The 21,619-nt window shown below is 47.5% G+C and overlaps 2 protein-coding genes across 2 annotated transcripts; both read right to left on the reverse strand.

The window, feature by feature from the left end:
* Positions 1-244: 244 nt before the first annotated feature.
* On the reverse strand, positions 245-2,506 carry LOC140076836 (peptidoglycan recognition protein 1-like). Its single transcript, XM_072123581.1, has 4 exons — positions 2,356-2,506; positions 1,283-1,484; positions 1,080-1,198; positions 245-672 (listed from the first exon to the last, which is right to left on the reverse strand). The coding sequence occupies exons 1-4, from the start codon at positions 2,402-2,404 to the stop codon at positions 494-496; spliced, it is 549 nt and encodes a 182-aa protein (XP_071979682.1). The 5' UTR covers positions 2,405-2,506; the 3' UTR covers positions 245-493.
* A 10,498-nt stretch (positions 2,507-13,004) lies between these two features.
* On the reverse strand, positions 13,005-17,989 carry LOC140076958 (peptidoglycan recognition protein 1-like). The gene is made up of 4 exons (XM_072123769.1): positions 17,871-17,989; positions 15,711-15,912; positions 15,454-15,572; positions 13,005-13,219 (listed from the first exon to the last, which is right to left on the reverse strand). Exons 1-4 carry the CDS (start codon positions 17,917-17,919, stop codon positions 13,032-13,034), a joined length of 558 nt encoding a protein of 185 aa, XP_071979870.1. The 5' UTR covers positions 17,920-17,989; the 3' UTR covers positions 13,005-13,031.
* Positions 17,990-21,619: the final 3,630 nt, after the last annotated feature.

The following is a 21,619-nucleotide window of genomic DNA, read 5'->3' on the forward strand; positions in this document are numbered from 1 at the left end:
ATGGCACGCTACATGCCTGCCCTATTATGCTAATGCCCAAGCGCTGTGACGCACACAGAAGCGCCGAGCTACACTCATGTGCCGGTATGTGTGGGTCAGAACGACTATATCCAAATGGTAGGTTTCCTTTACTACTGGTAGCTGTATATGATGGTTTAGCCTAATACTGCAGCTTGTACAATGATGCAAGGCACATACCGATGGCGGATTTATATATTATACAATTTATTTAATTTAATTTAATTTTTTCATATTGAGAAAAACATTTTCTAGGAGAAAACCTTTCCTTAATGTGATGGATCCTATATCCTATATGTAGCCTATAATCACAAAATCATCAGAATCTTTGAGGAAACAAAGACAGCAGCCATGTTGGTGAAAATGAAGACTGTCATGTTGGTATAGGTGACCATCGTGTAGCCACCTCTCAGTATTATCTGCATCTTCTTGGCTTTTCTTGAAGCCTTTTGGTGGAAGTTTGGGATCTTGGACCTCATGGTTTGAAGTGAGGCCAGCGCTGAATGACCCGGTAGAGGCTGTCCCCGGGACAGCTTGTGCTCATCACGTTGCGATGTCCCTTCAGGGTATAACTTCCTCTGATGAAATTTTTGGAAACTCCACAAGCAATGAGACTCCGCGCGGCATTGAGAGCGGCGCTGTTGGGCGCACGATCTGAGGAAACAAGAAGCAAACTGGGTGAGGACTGAGGGGAAATATTACCTTTGTATATTGTACTAATTGTACTCCATGCTGTGATTTCGTGAATCTCGCACACCACATGGCCAAAAAACATGGTTGAGTTATGTCAACGATGGGATTGTACACACTGGTTCGCTTTCACGGATTGATACATTAATCGGAGTGAATGAGTCTGAGAAAACAATGGATGACATGTGGGTGGGCTCTCGTCAGCCACTTTTGTTGCCATGTGGCCGAGAATCAGCCCAAACGTGCTCCAGCGTTACTGCGGAGTGTGAATGTATCAGTCTACGAGAATGGGTCTGTAAACTAATTCGATAAGAACCACAGAAAAACCACCTTAGAAAATGTCGCCTGTGTGCGTTGGGCCTGATACTTACTCGTAAAGGAACCAATAAAGCTGATGCCGCTGGAGATGGGGTTGTAGGATTTTGCATGTGCTCCCAGTGTTTTCCATCCTCGTCCTTCATACACAAGGCCGTCCTCTCCTACCAGGAAACTACATGGATAGAGGGATTAATTACCATATTATACTAGGAGGATTCCTCCGAACAGTCGGCTGATATCTCGTATTGTCTCTCACTTGTAGCCGATGTCGCACCAGCCTCTGGACTGCATGTGATAGCTCTGAATGTTCCTCACTTGAGCGCTGCACGTCGCCCTGGAGTTACAGAAAGCTCCTTCTGTGTGGTGGATGATCACATTGGGTACAGGGGTATTCAGGTTGTTTCGGCAGGTTGGGCTCCTACCTCCCCACTGAGCCCTGCTTATAATGGTTGGGCAACCTGGAAGGACAAGAAGGAAATGAATAGATACAAACATACAGAAACACAACAGAATCTGAACATTGTGCAACTTTTATGGCTGTTTTGATTTTACAAAAAGTCAAGAAATTGTCTATGAAAGCTTAAAGAGGTCACTGATCTAAGCCTGAGGCAATGGGGCAGATTTACTTACCCAGTCCATTCGCGATCCAGCGGCGCGTTCTCCGACGCTGATTCTTGTCTTCCGGCCATTCACTAAGGTCGTGCGCCCGATGTCCACTAGGTGTCGCTGCTGCGCTGAAGTCTGTTGGAGTTCACTGGAGTTCACCAAGCTAGGCTGGGTGCAGGCAAGCGACACATTTTTTTAAAAAAATATGCATTTTTTTCCGAATTCGTTGGGTTTTCCGACGGCCACGCCCCCTGATTTCCATCGTGTGCATGCCGGAGCCAATGCACCACAATCCGATCGCGTGCGCCAAAAACCCGGGGCAATTCAGGGAAAAACGGTAATATTCGGGAAACACAACGGAAAAACGCAATTCAGGCCCCCCAATGACCCCCAATGTTTTTATGATCAAGCTTTATGCCTTCCTAAAAGACAGAATACAATCTTCCATAAAACCTGTACAATCCCATGTAAGGGACTACTTACAGTTGAATAAAAATGGTTTGTTTTTCCCAAAAAATAAATTTATAGACACTCAATTTCCTATTACATGGGTGGAAGCATCATCAGCCCTGAAACCAGCGGTGCGGGTCCCTGGTCCCACCATGGAGGTGGCTACATCACAATCCCGTAAAGTGAATGGCGACTTGTGGATATCGTACAATATTTTTGATGCATAGAAATCCAAAAATGTGCTAAATTCTGAATATTCTACCAGGAACTTACCGTGTATAACAATGCAGGACAAGGACAGGAGCACGAGCCATCGGATCATGGTGCCAGGACCCGGGAACACAAGTCACCGGCAGAAGAAGTGGAAAGAGTGTCCAACTCCGGATCACCAGAGGAACATCTGAGTTACTTCCTCTACTCGATGTATAACCATGAGGTCAAGGTTTAGAAATCTCAGGTTGTCAGGTGATGGGGAACTTGGCATTTCCTTGTTCTAACGTCCAGTATAGACCAGCGCTACCGCTATATCACAAGTTACTAGAGGAACAGGAACATTCTGCACAGAACCTTGGAAATGAACCGACACTAACATAACATGAAATACCTTAGCCCTTTAGGAACTTGTTATGTTACTAACACTTTATTTTTTTCTGCTTGTTTTTTGTGGGATGGTTTGTATATTTCATGTATTTCATTTTCCTTCAAGTTGATTTATTACAATTTATGTTCAGTCCCCGATTTACAGATGGCCCCTAGTTACAGACGCACCTCTCTGTCCACTGTGACCTCTCTGGATGCTAGGAGTTTAGTCCCCGGCTGCGATGAAGCTTTATCGTTCATCCGTGTTCTTTTGCCAACTCAAATTTATCAAAATCTAATTTTCTCAGGGACCAAAAACGAATTTGTCTTGTGTTATAATTAATAAATGCAGCAGCAATATAATGGAAACAAAAGTGTCTAACATGGGCACAACTACAGTAACGCGAAACAGCAGTGGGGATTGATGAGAAGCCGCTCACACAGGAGACGTTACCTGCACGGAATAGAGAACACGACAATCTACCAGCACAAGGATAGAAATGATAGCATAAGGGAATTCATGAATGACTACAGATGTCATGACCATAGGAAGAGTGGAACTGAGGAGGTGGTCGGCCCCGAGATAGTCTCCCAACGACCCTTCTTGGTTCCGCTTGTCCTATGGTCAGGACATCTGTATACCAGGTCAGTCATGTAGTCAGTCAGGGCCATAAGTTGTGAGAATGACACAATCTCCTATTGTCACATGATGTGTCCCTCTGGTCTGTCAGATGTTTATCACATACAGAGATACAAGTGCAATCATATTATGGGGAGCAGAAGCTTTTATTGTCAGGTGGGAGGAGTTACTGCAGCGAGTCAGTATCTGCAGGATCTGCAATTCTCCCTGGCAGCTGTCACTCACCTCCTGCACCAGATCCTGACTGATCGCCGTCCATTCCTGCACAATCACTGCTGCATTCTGTCACAATGTGTTGGGTTTTGTTTGTCCCCCGTCTCCTGATGATTGACCACAAGTTCTCAATGGGATAAGATCCGGGGAGTTTCCGGGCCATGGACCCAGAATCTCTGTGTTCTGTTCCCGGAGCCATGGACCCAGAATCTCTGTGTTCTGTTCCCGGAGCCATGGACCCAGAATCTCTGTGTTCTGTTCCCGGAGCCATGGACCCAGAATCTCTGTGTTCTGTTCCCGGAGCCATGGACCCAGAATCTCTGTGTTCTGTTCCCGGGCCATGGACCCAGAATCTCTGTGTTCTGTTCCCGGGCCATGGACCCAGAATCTCTGTGTTCTGTTCCCGGGCCATGGACCCAGAATCTCTGTGTTCTGTCCCCGGGCCATGGACCCAGAATCTCTGTGTTCTGTTCCCGGAGCCATGGACCCAGAATCTCTGTGTTCTGTTCCCGGGCCATGGACCCAGAATCTGTGTTCTGTTCCTTGCACCATTTAGTTCTCCCCTTTATGGCCGGTGCTCCATCATGCTGGAGGAGGCTCTGCTCATCACCATCTGCTCCTGGAGGGTCGGGAGAAGCGGCTCCTGGAGGACATTCTGCTCCATTCTTTATTCATGGAGGTGTTTTTAGGCGATTCCCTTGGCTGAGAAGCCGCCCCCTCCCCCCCCCCCACATGAATGGCTGCAGGAGCTTTACAGGTGCAGGAGACAGGACTGGGGGCATCGCTCACCTTGTCTTCTCCCAACAATTGGAAAGGGGATTCATCAGAGACAATGACCCCCCCCCCCCACTCCCTGCACCTCCTGCAGAATATCCGTCTTTCCCTGATGGTTTCTGGAGAGAAGCGGCTTCTGTGCTGCCCTCCTGGACACCAGGCCTTGCTCCAGGAGTCTCCGCAGTGTCATAGTGCCTGCAGATGCCTCACACCTGCTGCTGCCATTCCTGAGCTCTGCGATGCTGGGAGCCCCATCCCCAAGCTGAGACACTTGTAAGAGACGCTCCTGGCGCTTGCTGCTCCTTCTTGGGCTCTTGGAGCCTTTTTGGCAACAATGGAGCCTCGCTCCTTGATGATGCGATAGATCGGTGACTGAGGTGCAATCTTTCTCGCTGCGATACTCTTCCCTGTTCGGACAGTTTTGTGCAGTGCAATGATGACTGCACGTGTTTCTTTAGAGATAACCATGGGTAACAGAAGATAAACAATGATGCCAAGCACCAGCCTCCTTGTAAAGTGTCCAGGGGTGTGACTGTTACTTAATCCTGACACATTGTCCCCCAGCCCTGTCCCCATCAGCCCCCGCACCTGTGTTACTGGAGACATCACTGACACCATGTTACCTGCTCCTATTATACTGCCCAGTGGTGATTGTTACTTACACATGACACATTGTCCCCCAGCCCTGTCCCCATCAGCCCCCGCACCTGTGTTACTGGAGACATCACTGACACCATGTTACCTGCTCCTATTATACTGCCCAGTGGTGATTGTTACTTACACATGACACATTGTCCCCAGCCCTGTCCCCATCAGCCCCCGCACCTGTGTTACTGGGGACATCACTGACACCATGTTACCTGCTCCTATTATACTGCCCAGTGGTGATTGTTACTTACACATGACACATTGTCCCCAGCCCTGTCCCCATCAGCCCCCGCGCCTGTGTTACTGGAGACATCACTGACACCATGTTACCTGCTCCTATTATACTGTCCAGTGGTGATTGTTACTTACACATGACACATTGTCCCCAGCCCTGTCCCCATCAGCCCCCGCACCTGTGTTACTGGGGACATCACTGACACCATGTTACCTGCTCCTATTATACTGCCCAGTGGTGATTGTTACTTACACATGACACATTGTCCCCAGCCCTGTCCCCATCAGCCCCTGCACCTGTGTTACTGGAGACATCACTGACACCATGTTACCTGCTCCTATTATACTGCCCAGTGGTGATTGTTACTTACACATGACACATTGTCCCCAGCCCTGTCCCCATCAGCCCCCGCACCTGTGTTACTGGAGACATCACTGACACCATGTTACCTGCTCCTATTATACTGCCCAGTGGTGATTGTTACTTACACATGACACATTGTCCCCAGCCCTGTCCCCATCAGCCCCCGCACCTGTGTTACTGGAGACATCACTGACACCATGTTACCTGCTCCTATTATACTGCCCAGTGGTGATTGTTACTTACACATGACACATTGTCCCCAGCCCTGTCCTCATCAGCCCCCGCACCTGTGTTACTGGAGACATCACTGACACCATGTTACCTGCTCCTATTATACTGCCCAGTGGTGATTGTTACTTACACATGACAGATTGTCCCCAGCCCTGTCCTCATCAGCCCCCGCACCTGTGTTACTGGAGACATCACTGACACCATGGCAGCTGCTCCGCCTAAGGCGCCTGCAATGAAGGGGAAATGTGTTTTGGGGGAAAAAGTTCATTTTCAAGGCAAATATTGACTTTGCCTTTAATGGCTGTTAAGCTGATCCCTCTGTATAACATTCTGGAGAATATGCAAATTGCCATTATAACACCTGATGCAGGAGACTTTGTAACAATTAACATTTGTATCATTCTCAAAACTTATGGCCATGACTGAAATGCATAAGCTACGAGGTCGTAGATACGATATTGACAGACAGGTCGCAAGTCACAGCCAATGGAATCTTACAATCTCCTGCTTACTAAAGTAATTTACAATAAATATCTACCATTTCTGGAAAAGGACCTTTCCTTTCCTTATGCCGCACTGTATGTAACAGTCATATTATTATTACAATTCCTTTTTTGTTTCTTATTTTCAGTCATTTTTTGGTGTTTTTTTTTTAAATTAAAGGTCTTGAGTTTTAAGACTGTAACTTCTATGATTGATGCATTATTACATTGTTGTGTCATTATGTAAGAGAACCGAGATTTCACAAGAAACTTTCCGTTTACCCTACGGCTAGAAATAACGGTAATTATTACACAAGCCCCGACGGATCTATTGGTCGCTCATATAAGGAAATCTTACATATACTACATAGAGAACACAACGTCAATGGGATTTTGTTGAGGTTTTTGTGGGTCCACATCTTTGGGTGAGGGGAGGTTATATCGTTTTATATGGGTTACCCAATAATTATGGGTCAAAGGTATCAGCAAAAGCATCCAATGAAATGTATATCAAAATTTAAAGAAAAAAGGCGGATGCCCATAGATAGGTAAATAACACAGTTTTTATTAATGTACATAGACACACAAAGATGAGGTATAAAAACAATTAAAAAGCACTAAAAGTGCTATACAAAATACCCTAGTCCCCAGTGCATGGTAGTTAGTAGTACAAAACAGTAGTAGATACAGGAAATATAATAAATTAATAGAGCATAGTAAACTTGGTAGGTAGTGTGGAGCAATTGTAATCAATACAGCATCCAAAAAGTAAAGAAATAACCTGTATATTACCTAAGTGGAGAGTATCCAGATATGGCACTGGGGGCACTAATCCCCACGCGTTTCGCCTGGGTCACCAGGCTTCCTCAGGGGTAAGGTGGTAGTGTGGGGGCACAGAATAAATAGTCCACCCAGCCCTCATAGCAGAGTGAGAAACAGCTGCAGTTGGGCGCCAACCGGAAGTATGCGTTCCACGATGCGTGTCATATACCGGAAGTGGTAATTCATCACTTCCGGTATCGCAGAAGAAAAAGAAAAACCCTTGGCGCTTGCGTGATCTGTAAAGGTTCACCACTTCCGGTATATGACACGCATCGTGGAACGCATACTTCCGGTTGGCGCCCAACTGCAGCTGTTTCTCACTCTGCTATGAGGGCTGGGTGGACTATTTATTCTGTGCCCCCACACTACCACCTTACCCCTGAGGAAGCCTGGTGACCCAGGCGAAACGCGTGGGGATTAGTGCCCCCAGTGCCATATCTGGATACTCTCCACTTAGGTAATATACAGGTTATTTCTTTACTTTTTGGATGCTGTATTGATTACAATTGCTCCACACTACCTACCAAGTTTACTATGCTCTATTAATTTATTATATTTCCTGTATCTACTACTGTTTTGTACTACTAACTACCATGCACTGGGGACTAGGGTATTTTGTATAGCACTTTTAGTGCTTTTTAATTGTTTTTATACCTCATCTTTGTGTGTCTATGTACATTAATAAAAACTGTGTTATTTACCTATCTATGGGCATCCGCCTTTTTTCTTTAAATTTTGATATCGTTTTATATGGGTTTATAGCTTGATCTTGGTTTTATCTTGGCTAAACTTGGTTCTTTAACCATGTGGTCCATAGTAATAGGATTACAGAAGGATTTATACATTTCTGCCGCCCGTGTCACTTGCTAATCCTAAGAGAACACTGGAAAAACTCTAAAATGATGGACTACAAATATTTTCCATACTTGTGTCCTTTTCAGGAATATTGGACTGTTGTGAGTGCGGTTAGTGAGGCCGATCCTTTTTCTATCTCAAATATCTATAATCTGAATGGCTTTCACGTCATCCTCCATTTCTACAAGTCTACATGCCAGAACGAGTCCTTTCTAAAGAACATGATGGCCGTGGTCTGCCAGAGGTTGTCCCATTTGAGAGACTTTATCTCCCTTCAAGGCCCACACAGGACTAAGTCACAGGATCTGCACATCTATCTGTTACCCCATAGCAGAGCTGTGTTTCTCTTACACCTCCTGAGGAAGGCAGTTGCATCACAAAAACGTGTCTTCCCGCTCGGGGTGGCACCAGGGCTGCATGATGCCCCTGGGATCATAGTTGGGTAAAATCAAACTAAACAAAAAAAAAAACAAAAACTTGGTGATAATTGGATCAAATGTAAATTTAAATAGAAATGAGTGGCGTGTACTTGAAGGGAACCTGTCAGGGCGATTTATCCAAAAATTATCATTTATACCAACCTTCATCTGGAGCTCCTCCCACCTGTGCATTGTGGCCAGGGAAGGCGACATAGTACACCCGGTAGGCCCTAAGGATCATGGGGGTCTCAGTGATGGGATCCCCACAGAGCACGAGAACGTGGGTCCAATGGGGTCCAATGTACCCCCATCGGAGATGACTGGAGCAGCCATCACTGAGACCCCCACAATCAGCAAGTCAGGTCCTATCCTATGGATGGTGCCTAACTTGTTTCCTGGAAAAACCCTTTAAATAAATATGAATGGAAAGATACATTTACAAGAAAAAACTCCTTTAAATCTGTCCCATATCAAGATTTCACCTGTTTACCACCAGAACACCAGACTTATACCAAGCATAGGGTGGACTGCATGTTGTTCCCATAAAACAATGATGATTTTATGTGACTTGGGGATAACCTGGTGCCCATGGCGGTGCCTGATTACTGGTATTCCACATGGAAAAGAAAATGTTGTGTATTGATAGTAAATAACACTCGCTGTGATTGTCATTTGTTTTCGAATTCTAAATAATTGTTACATTTCTTCATTGTCTTCATTGTACATGTAGAAAACAGACATAGACTGTGAGTGACCCTATCCCATTATAGGTGACACTATAAGTCTACCAGCTGGAGTATAGGATTATTGTATTGTAACACATAGTGACCCCGGATATAAATCCATGTTCTTGTTTATCTATTTCCAAAATGACAATTCCTCCCACCTTTATATATGGGGGCAGAATTCCAGATAATTTTACTCGTTATTATTTGCTCGATGATTAATATATATTCTAATTCTACAATCAACTATGTTTAGTACAACATTAGACATAATGGGGCTCATTTACTAAGGGTCCGTGGACCGCACTATCGCCGGATATTCCGACGATTTCCGTTTTCCGCCCCATTTAGCAAGAGTTTTTGGCACACGCAATCGGATTTTGGCGCATCGGCCAAATGGGGGAGGGAGGGGATGATCTGACTGATTCGGACTGAGCGCAGGGTATAACATTTAAATTGTGTCGCAAGCCTTGCACCAGGGAGAAGAAGGTGAACTCTGGGGACCTGAGCGGGGAAGCGACACATGCAGGATATCGGGCGCAGGATCTTAGTGACTCCCCGCACAGCGCATTATACACGGACAATGCACTTACATGCACCAGGAAGAAGAAGGAGAACTCCAGGGACCTGAGCGGGGAAGTGACACATGCAGGATATCGGGCGCAGGATCTTAGTGACTCCCCGCACAGCGCATTATACACGGACAATGCACTTACACGCACCAGGAAGAAGAAGGTGAACTCCGGGGACCTGAGCGGGGAAGTGACACATGCAGGATATCGGGCGCATGATCTTAGTGACTCCCCGCACAGCGCATTATACACGGACAATGCACTTACACGCACCAGGAAGAAGAAGGTGAACTCCGGGGACCTGAGCGGGGAAGCGACACATGCAGGATATGGGGCGCAGGATCTTAGTGACTCCCTGCACAGCACATTATACACGGACAATGCACTTACATGCACCAGAGGAAGAAGAAGGTGAACTCCGGGGACCTGAGCGGGGAAGCGACACATGCAGGATATGGGGCGCAGGATCTTAGTGACTCCCCGCACAGCGCATTATACACGGACAATGCACTTACATGCACCAGGAAGAAGAAGGTGAACTCCGGGGACCTGAGCGGGGAAGCGACACATGCAGGATATCGGGTGCAGGATCTTAGTGACTCCCCGCACAGCGCATTATACACGGACAATGCACTTACATGCACCAGGAAGAAGAAGGTGAACTCCGGGGACCTGAGCGGGGAAGCGACACATGCAGGATATCGGGCGCACAATCTTAGTGACTCCCCGCACAGCGCATTATACACGGACAATGCACTTACATGCACCAGGAAGAAGAAGGTGAACTCCGGGGACCTGAGTGGGGAAGCGACACATGCAGGATATGGGGCGCAGGATCTTAGTGACTCCCCGCACAGCGCATTATACACGGACAATGCACTTACATGCACCAGGAAGAAGAAGGTGAACTCCGGGGACCTGAGCGGGGAAGCGACACATGCAGGATATCGGGTGCAGGATCTTAGTGACTCCCCGCACAGCGCATTATACACGGACAATGCACTTACATGCACCAGGAAGAAGAAGGTGAACTCCGGGGACCTGAGCGGGGAGGTGACACATGCAGGATATCGGGGGCAGGATCTTAGTGACTCCCCGCACAGCGCATTATACATGGACAATGCACTTACATGTACCAGAGGAAGAAGAAGGTGAACTCCGGGGACCTGAGCGGGGAAGTGACACATGCAGGATATCGGGCGCACGATCTTAGTGACTCCCCGCACAGCGCATTATACACGAACAATGCACTTACATGCACCAGGAAGAAGAAGGTGAACTCCAGGGACCTGAACAGGGAAGCGACACATGCAGGATATCCGGCGCATGATGTAAATGAATCGCGGCAGCTGTGCATACTCGTCGGACAACGCACCTCAGGGAACGCACTAAGACAGGTAAGTAAATGTGCCCCAATGTGTCTATGAATTTATAAAAGTAAAAGGCAGGATGAAAAGCAATTCTAAAATTACGCAAAATAATGAAAAAATAAAATAGCGGAGTGGAAAAAAAATCTGCCGTGACCCGGATTCAAACCGGGGTTGCTGCGGCCACAACGCAGAGTACTAACCACTATACGATCACGGCTGATGCTCTAGTTGTGAATCTTAGACGTCTCTTCTTTTGCGGAAAATCCTTTGATGTTCACAAATTATAATGGATTAAATACTTCACCTTGTATCCGGTTACAAAGCCCCGGGAAAGGTTCTCCACTAATCCGGGACATGGTAGGGAATAATTGCTTAGAACTTTGCGCAGGAGTATAAATCTTGTGATTATGATAAGGGTTTTTAGGAGTTTTGGAAACCCCCCTATAGGCTGGGACAGGTGAACAAAAAAAATCTACAAACTAGAATTATTCTGCTCCAGCTCCCGGGCCATACGTCAAAGCTCCAGTCAGTTCGGGCCCAACAGCGTGTCAGTGGTCACATGATTATTTAGGCCAATCAGACCCTGCCGTTGTAAAACAGGTGTCGTCAGTAGGGCCCCCAATGCTGGAACAATGCTGGACCCAGAGTCAGCTTCAGGTTGGTCATCTACAGTACAGCTCACCCTGGGTCAATGTTCTCGGTCAGCCATGGTGCCTCCTGAATTAAATAGAGTTCCCTCAGAGGCAGCTACCCCCCCCCCCCCTTCCCCTTAGTGTGCCTCTGCTTTCCTTAAAGAGGACCTGTCACCCCATTTATCGGCACTAGGAGATGTTACTAAAGTAAGCCGCTCCTAGTGCTTGATCAAACGCCGCAGTGTTAGAGTGATAGCGTTACTGGAAACCTCTGGTAACGCTATCAAACACTGCGGCGGGGTACAGTGTAATCATCGGACTGCTTGCATGAGGGGGCGGTTTGAGGAACTGCCTCTTCCCTGGACCGCCCTGCTCGCTCCATAGGCCGGCATTGACTGCCGCGCACTAGGCGGCAGTCACCGCCCCTAGTCACACCTCAACCCCGCCCCCTCATGAATACGTCGGACAGCTTTGCGAGCTGTCCGACAATTACATTGTACCCCGCCGCAGTGTTTGATAGCGTTACCGGAGGTTTCCGGTAACGCTATCACTATAACACTGCGGCATTTGTTCAAGCGCCAGGAGCTGCTTACTTTAGTAACATCTCCTAGTGCCGATAAATGGGGTGACAGCTCCTCTTTAAGTCACCCATAACTCACAGAGAATCAGCCACAGCTTTTCTATTGTCAGCCACAGCTAATCCATTTGACAGACTAAAACCAGGAGATGGAGTAGACCGGCACCAGAGTCGGGAGTTGGATAATTTACAGTGTTTGGAGTCCACACTTGCAAATAACGATGTATTTTTTTATTATATTTGACTCCGCATTTTGGAGGTGAACGACCTCCTTCATCAGATTTGCGGGAACCAGTCGCCTTGTCAGTGTGATCGGTTCCCTCAGATCTGATGAAGGAGGTCGTTTACCTCCGGAACACGTAATCGCATAATAAGAAAGACATCCTTATTTACAATACTTCTTAGTGTGGACTTTCTAGTTCAAACACTGTAAATTGTCCAACTTCCGATTCTGGCGCCATCTCCTGGACCTGTATCGGGTTCTAATCTAGCAAAGTGTGACTGTTGGGCGGCCTTACCTTCAGAAAAAATGAAAGTCTTTGCACAAAGAGTAGGGATCCGACCAATAATCCCGGATCATTATGATGGATATAAACTGGCTACAATGACTGGTCTAGAGGGAGGACCAAGGATGGAGAAGCACTGAACACCTCATCATAAGCCGTATATTATATATATATGGATCTATTGTTTATTATTTCTTTGTTTATCTGATCATTTTTCCATCTATATATTCAGCAGACACAAGGTTTGTTATGCGGCTTTATTCTACGATCTATGGAGTACACGAGGACTTCTCAGGCAGCGGTGGCTTATGCTTTCCCCGGCACAAACCTCGGCCATGTTTTGATGTTGTTATACAGAGATCTTCCAGGACACTCAGTGCTGAAGACATCGCTGTGACCCTTTAGTTTGTAGTCAGATCGGATCTTCTTCAGCTTAACCCCACAACTAATGAGGCTTTTAGCTGCGCTTATGGCGGCTGCGGACGGGAGACTGTCTGAAACGAGAGGAAGACAAATGTGAGATGGAAGAACAGAGAAAAGTCCATTCAGTTATTTCGGATATTTGTCTCCTCTGACCCTATTAGGAGTTAGGAATCAGTGCCCTAAAACAATATTATACAAGGAAATGAAGTGTAAACGGGATTGGTCAGGTTTATATCCTTGGACTTTCTTAAATCTCCTGGACATAAACATAAAGGGAACACTCACATGACACATCCTAGGTCTGAATGAATGAAATGTTCTCATTGAATACTTTGTTCTGTACTAAATTGAATGTCCTTACAACAAAATCCTCAATGGAAATCAAATTTATTAAACCAACGGAGGCCTGGATTTGGAGTCACCCACAATATTAAAAGGGAAAAACACAATATAGGTTAATCCAACTTTGATTTAATGTCCGTAAAACAGGACAAAATGAAGCTCAGTATTGTGTGTGGCCTCCACGTGCCTGTATGACCTCCCTACAACGCCTCCGTAGGCTCCTGATGAGGCTCAGTATTGTGTGTGGCCTCCACGTGCCTGTGTGTCCTCCCTACAACACCTCGGCATGCTCCTGACGAGGCTCAGTAGTGTGTGGCCTCCATGTGCCTGTATGACCTCCCTACAACGCCTCGGCATGCTCCTGATGAGGCTCAGTATTGTGTGTGGCCTCCATGTTCCTGTATGTCCTCCTACAACACCTCAGCATGCTCCTGATGAGGCTCAGTATTTATTGTGGCCTCCACGTGCCTCTATGACCTCCCTACAACGCCTCGGCATGCTCCTGATGAGGCTCAGTATTGTGTGTGGCCTCCACATGCCTGTATGACTTTCCTATATGGCCTTGTCATGCTCCTGCTGGGGCTCAGTATTGTGTGTGGCCTCCACGTGGCTATATGACCTCCGTACAACACCACAGCATGCTACTGATGAGGCTCAGTAGTGTGTGTGGCCTCCACATGCCTGTATGACCTCCCTACAACACCTCGGCATGCTCCTGATGAGGCTCAGTATTGTGTGTGGCCTCCACGTGCCTGTATGACCTCCTTACATCGCCTCGGCAGGCTCCTGATGAGGCTCAGAATTGTGTGTGGGCTCCACGTGCCTGTATGACCTCCCTACACACCTCGGCATGCTCCTGAGGAGGCTCAGTGTTGTGTGTGGCCTCCACATGCCTGTATGACCTCCCTACAACACCTCGGCATGCTCCTGATGAGGCTCAGTATTGTGTGTGGCCTCCACATGCCTGTATGACTTTCCTATATGGCCTTGTCATGCTCCTGCTGGGGCTCAGTATTGTGTGTGGCCTCCACGTGGCTGTATGACCTCCCTACAACACCACGGCATGCTCCTGATGAGGCTCAGTAGTGTGTGTGGCCTCCACGTGCCTGTATGACCTCCCTACAACACCACAGCATGCTACTGATGAGGCTCAGTATTGTGTGTGGCCTCCACATGCCTGTATGACCTCCTTACAACACCACGGCATGCTCCTGTTGAGGCTCAGTATTGTGTGTGGCCTCCACATGCCTGTATGACCTCCCTACAACACCTCAGCATGCTCCTGATGAGTCTCAGTATTGTGTGTGGCCTCCACGTGCCTGTATGTCTTCCCTACAACGCCTCGGCATGCTCCTGAAGAGGCTCAGTATTGTGTGTGGCCTCCACATGCCTGTATGACTTTCCTATATGGCCTTGTCATGCTCCTGCTGGGGCTCAGTATTGTGTGTGGCCTCCACGTGCCTGTATGACCTCCCTACAACACCACAGCATGCTCCTGATGAGGCTCAGTCGTGTGTGTGGCCTCCACGTGCCTGTGTGACCTCCCTACAACACCTCGGCATGCTCCTGATGAGGCTCAGTAGTGTGTGTGGCCTCCACATGCCTGTATGACCTCCTTACATCGCCTCGGCATGCTCCTGATGAGGCTCAGAATTGTGTGTGGGCTCCACGTGCCTGTATGACCTCCCTACACACCTCGGCATGCTCCTGAGGAGGCTCAGTGTTATGTGTAGCCTCCATGGGCCTGTATGACCTCCCTACAACGCCTCGGCATTCTCCTGATGAGGCTCAGTTTTGAGATTGTTTCTAACGGTCTGTGCAGACATATGCACATTTGTGGTTGCTGGAGGTCAATTTCCAGGGCTCTGGCAGTGCACCTCCTGTTCCTCCTTCCATAAAGACACGGTGTGCAGACCCTTACAAAATATGCCCCAGTATGTCCATCACCCACTGCTCTACTTACTCTGAAAGTTGCCAATGAAGGAAATCCCAATGGACTTAGAGTTGGAACCTTTAGCATGAGCCCCGACTTTAGACCAGCCGCGACCTTCGAATATGCTGCCGTCATTGCCGATTAGGAAGCTGAGAGAGAGGGGAAAGTCGTGGTAATGAGTTGTGAATCTTAGACACCTTTTTAGGATAAGATTTTTGCAGCTCACAGTGATAAATCCCATAGAATAAATCAGCCCCCACCACAATAATGAAAGGCAGAGCACTCACTTGTACCCAATGTCACACCATTTGTTGGTCCGTGTGTGATGGTCCTGGATGCTTCGGGCTTGGCTGGTGCAGGCGGCTCTGGATGAGCAGGAGGGGGTCGCTGTATGATGGATGATCGCCCAGGGGACCGGACTTCTTAAATTATCTCTGCAGTTTGTTTTTCTCGTACTCCAGGTTGATTTTGGGATGATATTGGGACATCCTGGATAAAAAATCATTAGTAGAAACTATTTGTTGTAATTGCGTTCTCATTCCGTTTACATGAAAAATAATCTGCCCTTCAAGGAAATCTACCACTTTGTAAACTTACCTGCCAGTTTGGGTTTAGATCCTGATCTTTGATCAGAACTTTTTTAGACATAAATAATTTCTACGGAAAACGTCTTTAAACAATATGCAGATTAGGGTCAGACGCTCAGGTCCGGCGCTCACATCACCTGGTACCCTTTTTCCCCCAAAATAAGACCATATTTTCACGCTTAGACACATTAGGACTCCCCTAGTGGCTGCCATTGCTCCTGCTCCCCGCACGCCGTACATTAGTATTAGTAGATCATTTAGATACTACAAGAGGTTGTGACTCGGGTGATGAATTCATCGGATAAGATCACTGACTGCTGCGTTATGAGGAGCCGCCCGGACAAGAAGGGGTCAATGTAGCAAAGTGCTAAAGTTTAGTAATTGGGGCCAATAAATCTATTAAATGAATAAGAAATAAAGTCACAAGAAATTCGGCCTGAGATTCAGGGTTTGGGGTGTTATGAGGAGGTTCCAGAAGATGACGATAAAATACTGGGATCAGCAAATCTGCCATAAATTGTTGTACATGGACGTAGAGTCACAAGAAATTCTTGATGGATCAGAGTTTGTCGGGTTATGCCGAGGATTGGGATGTAATGACCACAGAATATTCAAAAATGTGGATTTATGAGTAACTATGCAGGCCTCTAGCGTGCATGACATTCAGGCCACCCGCTCCCCATCCCAGAGTCCTCGGCTCCTAATAATGCACATAGCAGGCATAGGAATCCACCCACTCCCTGGTGACGGGAGGGGGAAGGGGAGGAGCCAGAAAGAATATTTTGTGCCCTGTGTGAGCGTCTGGGCGGAGCACCCAAGCCTAATCTGCATATTGTATCAAGAAATTGTCTGGAGAAATGATATGCCAGTTTGTCTAACGAAAATATGACCCAGGATCAGTATCTAAACCCAAACCAGCAAATATGTTTGGTTTGGATAATGCATTGCAAAATGCAAGATTTCCATTAAATACACAAAATAAAAATGGCCACTTCTTGTGAGCTAGCTATATAGTGGGGGGGAGTGGCTGGCAGGGTATATACTGGGGGGCAGGAGCATGGCTAACTATATACTTGGGGGTCAGGGGGCTGGCTATACACTGGGGGCTGACTACATACTGGGGGTCAGGGGGCTGGGGCCAGGGGGCTAGCTGGCTATATATTGGGGGCTGGCTATATATTGGGGGCAGAGGGTTGGCTGGCTGTATACTGGGGGCATGGACTGGCTATATACTGGGAGCATGGGCTGACTATATACTGTGGGAATTGGATGGCTAGATATATATATGGGGTCAAGGGCTGTCTGGCTAGATATTGGGGGCAAGGATCTGGCAGGCTATATACTAATAAGCAGGGGGCTGGCTAGCTATATATTGGGGGGAAGGAGCCTGGCTGTCTACATACTGGGGGCAAGGATCTGGAAGGCTATATACTAATAGGCAGGGGGCTGGCTAGCTATATACGGGGGGAGGCTGGTTGTCTATATACTAGGGGGCACGGAACTGGCAGGCTATATATTGGGAGCAGGGGGCTGGCTATATACTGGGGGAAAGTGGGCTGGCTGTCTAGATACTGGGGCCAAGGATCTGGCAGGCTATATACTAAGAGGCAGGGGGCTGGCAAGCTATATACTGGGGGAAGGAGGCTGGCTAGCTATATACTGGGGGGAAGGAGGCTGGCTGTCTATATGCTGGGGGACAAGGAGCTGGCTGGCTATAAACTAAGAGCCAGGGGGATGGTAAGCTATATACTGGGGGACAGGGGACTATATTTTGGGTGCAGGCTTTGACCAATGCATTTCCCACCCTAGTATAATATATATAATATAATAATTTGTTGGAATTATTAAAATATGACCTACCATATGCCACGACCAAAACTGTCGCCAGAAGAAGTACGAGACGAGTCATGATGCAAGATCAACACACTGACGTATTCGGAGAGACTGAGGAGACAAAGGATGTTACATGCAGTATCATGTATCCCTTCATATATTGACATTTGGGCTCCGGGAGCCTCCAGCACTCAGAGATTGGATCCGATTCCAACGGCAAATATAAAGTATGAAAAGAAAGGAGACAAATCTATTCTAGAAAGACGTATAGAGAAAAAACGCCATAGTGGTGACATATAGAAGGGCAAACATTGCCGAAAGCCTCTTCCTGAATCTGCAGCAACTACAGAAGGTGAAGGAACCTGCGCGTCGTCTCGTACTGGACATCGCACGGAATCTGCACCTGGGATGTTATGTAACAATTCATAGGAAATGGCAAGAAAATTTAGACTTCAAAGAGACCTCAGAGGACCTGCTTTTTGGATTACGAGTGCCCATATAAGTTATCTTGTACAGGCGGTCCCCTACTTAAGAACACTCGACTTACAGACGACCCCTAGTTACATATGGACCTCTGGATGTTGGTAAGTTACTGTACTTTATTTATCCTTAGGCTACAATAATCAGCTGTAACAGTTATCACAGGCGTCTGTAATGAAACTTTATTGTTACTCCCGGTTCTTATGACAATCCGACTTACATACAAATTCAATTTAAGAACAAACCTGCAGAATCTATTGTGTATGTAACCCAGGGACTGCCTGTATGTGTAGAAGATGAACCTGGGGGATACAGCTCCATATGGCAGAACACGGGGTCTATAATACTCCCCCACTCCGGGCAGGAACCCCCCGCCTTATGCTCCAAAACCAACTCTACATTTTCTCTCTATATTTTCCATTATGGTTTTAACCAGACGTGACCAAGAATTTCCCAAATGCGACAAAGTAACGAGGTCATTGTTACCATTATCTATTGTAACATTAGGTAAGGATGTCGTGGACTCACCTGGAAGTAGTGGAATCTCTTGTGATGTGAGATGCAGCTCCTCATCCTTTATATAGACCGAAGAGCTGGCACTCAGTGTACACAGGGAGGTGCCCGTGCCTGAAGGGATTATTTACCTTGTGAAATTGAGGACCAATTAGAATTTACATAATTGCGTTTGGCCTCATTCCCAGTCTATCTATCGGATTCTTTCAGTTTTGAGTTAGAGGGGTTCTCCTGAGGTGAAACAACATGGCGGCTTTCTTCCAAAACAGCGCCACACCTGACCATGGTGTGTGCAGGTACTGCAGCTCAGCTGTATAGAAATGAATGGAGCTTAGTTGCAATACCACACACTACCCATGGTCAGGAGGGGCGCTGTGTTTGGAAGAAAGCAGCCAAGTTTTTTTAACCTCTGGAGAACCCATTTAATTTGTATTTAAATTTAGATAAAGAAAAAGAATGGCGAATCCTTTTATGTATATATATAAGCCCCATCTCTGTCAACTGCCGTATTATAGCCATCACTTCTAGCTCCTCACTTTCACCGGTCTCATAAGTGCACTGCTCTGGGGTAACATCCAGGGCTGTGAAGTTGGGGGTCATGATAAAATGGAGCGACTCCAACTCCACAAACATCTAATAAATTATGGGTCCCACGTAGACCCCGCTCCCAGGTGTCATCGCCCGCGGTGGTCCAGTGGGTCCACTACCCCTGAATCCTGACTGTAATACTGTGTCTTGCCATATATTTATGTTTATGTAACAGAATATCATCTACGTGTCATCATCTGGTGTCACCCGAGGAGAAAGTATTTATAATGTTAATATTTTACACCAAGTAATCAGCGTCAGGACTCTTCAGGATATTTCCTCACTATTTTATGAGTTTATTTCCTCCCACGTTGGGTAACAGTATCAGGTTATACGATCTCATCCGACTTGTCATATATAAAGTATTTATCATTGAAGAAATGTTTGGTTGCAACATCAATACGGACTGGTCGTAAACCTGCGCACCCTCCGCCTTAGGATCCCCCCCCTGCCTTAGGATCCTCCCCCCTTCGCCATAGGATCCTCTCCCCCCCCCCTCCGCCTAAGGATCCTCCCCCCTCCGCCGCCTTAGGATCCCATTTAGGAAAAATTAGATGAAAACCAAAGCAGAGAATTTGGTGATATTGGTTCATATGTAATATAGGTCAGAAGATCGTGGCGCGGAGATTGTGTAATGTGCAGCTTTTCCAAATGTAGAACTAATAAGGAAGTTTTCAAGTATCACCGTGTATCCACCTTGTCATTAGAACAATTGTCACGCTCGGATCCAGTTACACAATCACCAGTAATACAGAAAGTATGTCAGATATATATACACTCAGCGGCCACTTTATTAGGTCCACCATGCTAGTAACGGGTTGGACCCCCTTTTGCCTTCAGAACTGCCTCAATTCTTGGTGGCATAGATACAACAAGGTGCTGGAAGCTCCTCAGAGATTTTGCTCCATATTGACATGATGGCATCACACAGTTGCCGCAGATTTGTCGGCTGCACATCCATGATGCGAATCTCCCGTTCCACCACATCCCAAAGATGCTCTATTGGATTGAGATCTGGTGACTGTGGAGGCCATTTGTGTCCAGTGACCTCATTGTCATGTTCAAGAAACCAGTCTGAGATGATTCCAGCTTTATGACATGGCGCATTATCCTGCTGAAAGTAGCCATCAGATGTTACAGGGTACATTGTGCTCATAAAGGGATGGACATGGGCAGCAACAACACCATGACACCACCACCACCAGCCTGAGCCGCTGATACAAGGCAGGATGGATCCATGACACCACCACCACCAGCCTGACCCGCTGATACAAGGCAGGATGGATCCATGACACCAGCACCACCAGCCTGAGCCGCTGATACAAGGCAGGATGGATCCATGACACCAGCACCACCAGCCTGAGCCGCTGATACAAGGCAGGATGGATCCATGACACCACCACCACCAGCCTGACCCGCTGATACAAGGCAGGATGGATCCATGACACCACCACCACCAGCCTGAGCCGCTGATACAAGGCAGGATGGATCCATGACACCACTACCACCAGCCTGAGCCGCTGATACAAGGCAGGATGGATCCATGACACCACCACCACCAGCCTGAGCCGCTGATACAAGGCAGGATGGATCCATGACACCAGCACCACCAGCCTGAGCCGCTGATACAAGGCAGGATGGATCCATGACACCACCACCACCAGCCTGAGCCGCTGATACAAGGCAGGATGGATCCATGACACCACCACCACCAGCCTGACCCGCTGATACAAGGCAGGATGGATCCATGACACCACCACCACCAGCCCGAGCCGCTGATACAAGGCAGGATGGATCCATGACACCACCAGCACCAGCCTGACCCGCTGATACAAGGCAGGATGGATCCATGACACCACCACCACCAGCCTGAGCCGCTGATACAAGGCAGGATGGATCCATGACACCACCACCACCAGCCTGAGCCGCTGATACAAGGCAGGATGGATCCATGACACCACCACCACCAGCCTGAGCCGCTGATACAAGGCAGGATGGATCCATGACACCACCACCAGCCTGACCCGCTGATACAAGGCAGGATGGATCCATGACACCACCACCACCAGCCTGACCCGCTGATACAAGGCAGGATGGATCCATGACACCACCACCACCGGCCTGAGCCGCTGATACAAGGCAGGATGTATCCATGACACCACCACCACCAGCCTGACCCGCTGATACAAGGCAGG

The sequence above is a fragment of the Engystomops pustulosus genome, chromosome 9 (genome assembly GCF_040894005.1).
Source record: "Engystomops pustulosus chromosome 9, aEngPut4.maternal, whole genome shotgun sequence".
Lineage (NCBI taxonomy): Eukaryota > Metazoa > Chordata > Amphibia > Anura > Leptodactylidae > Engystomops > Engystomops pustulosus.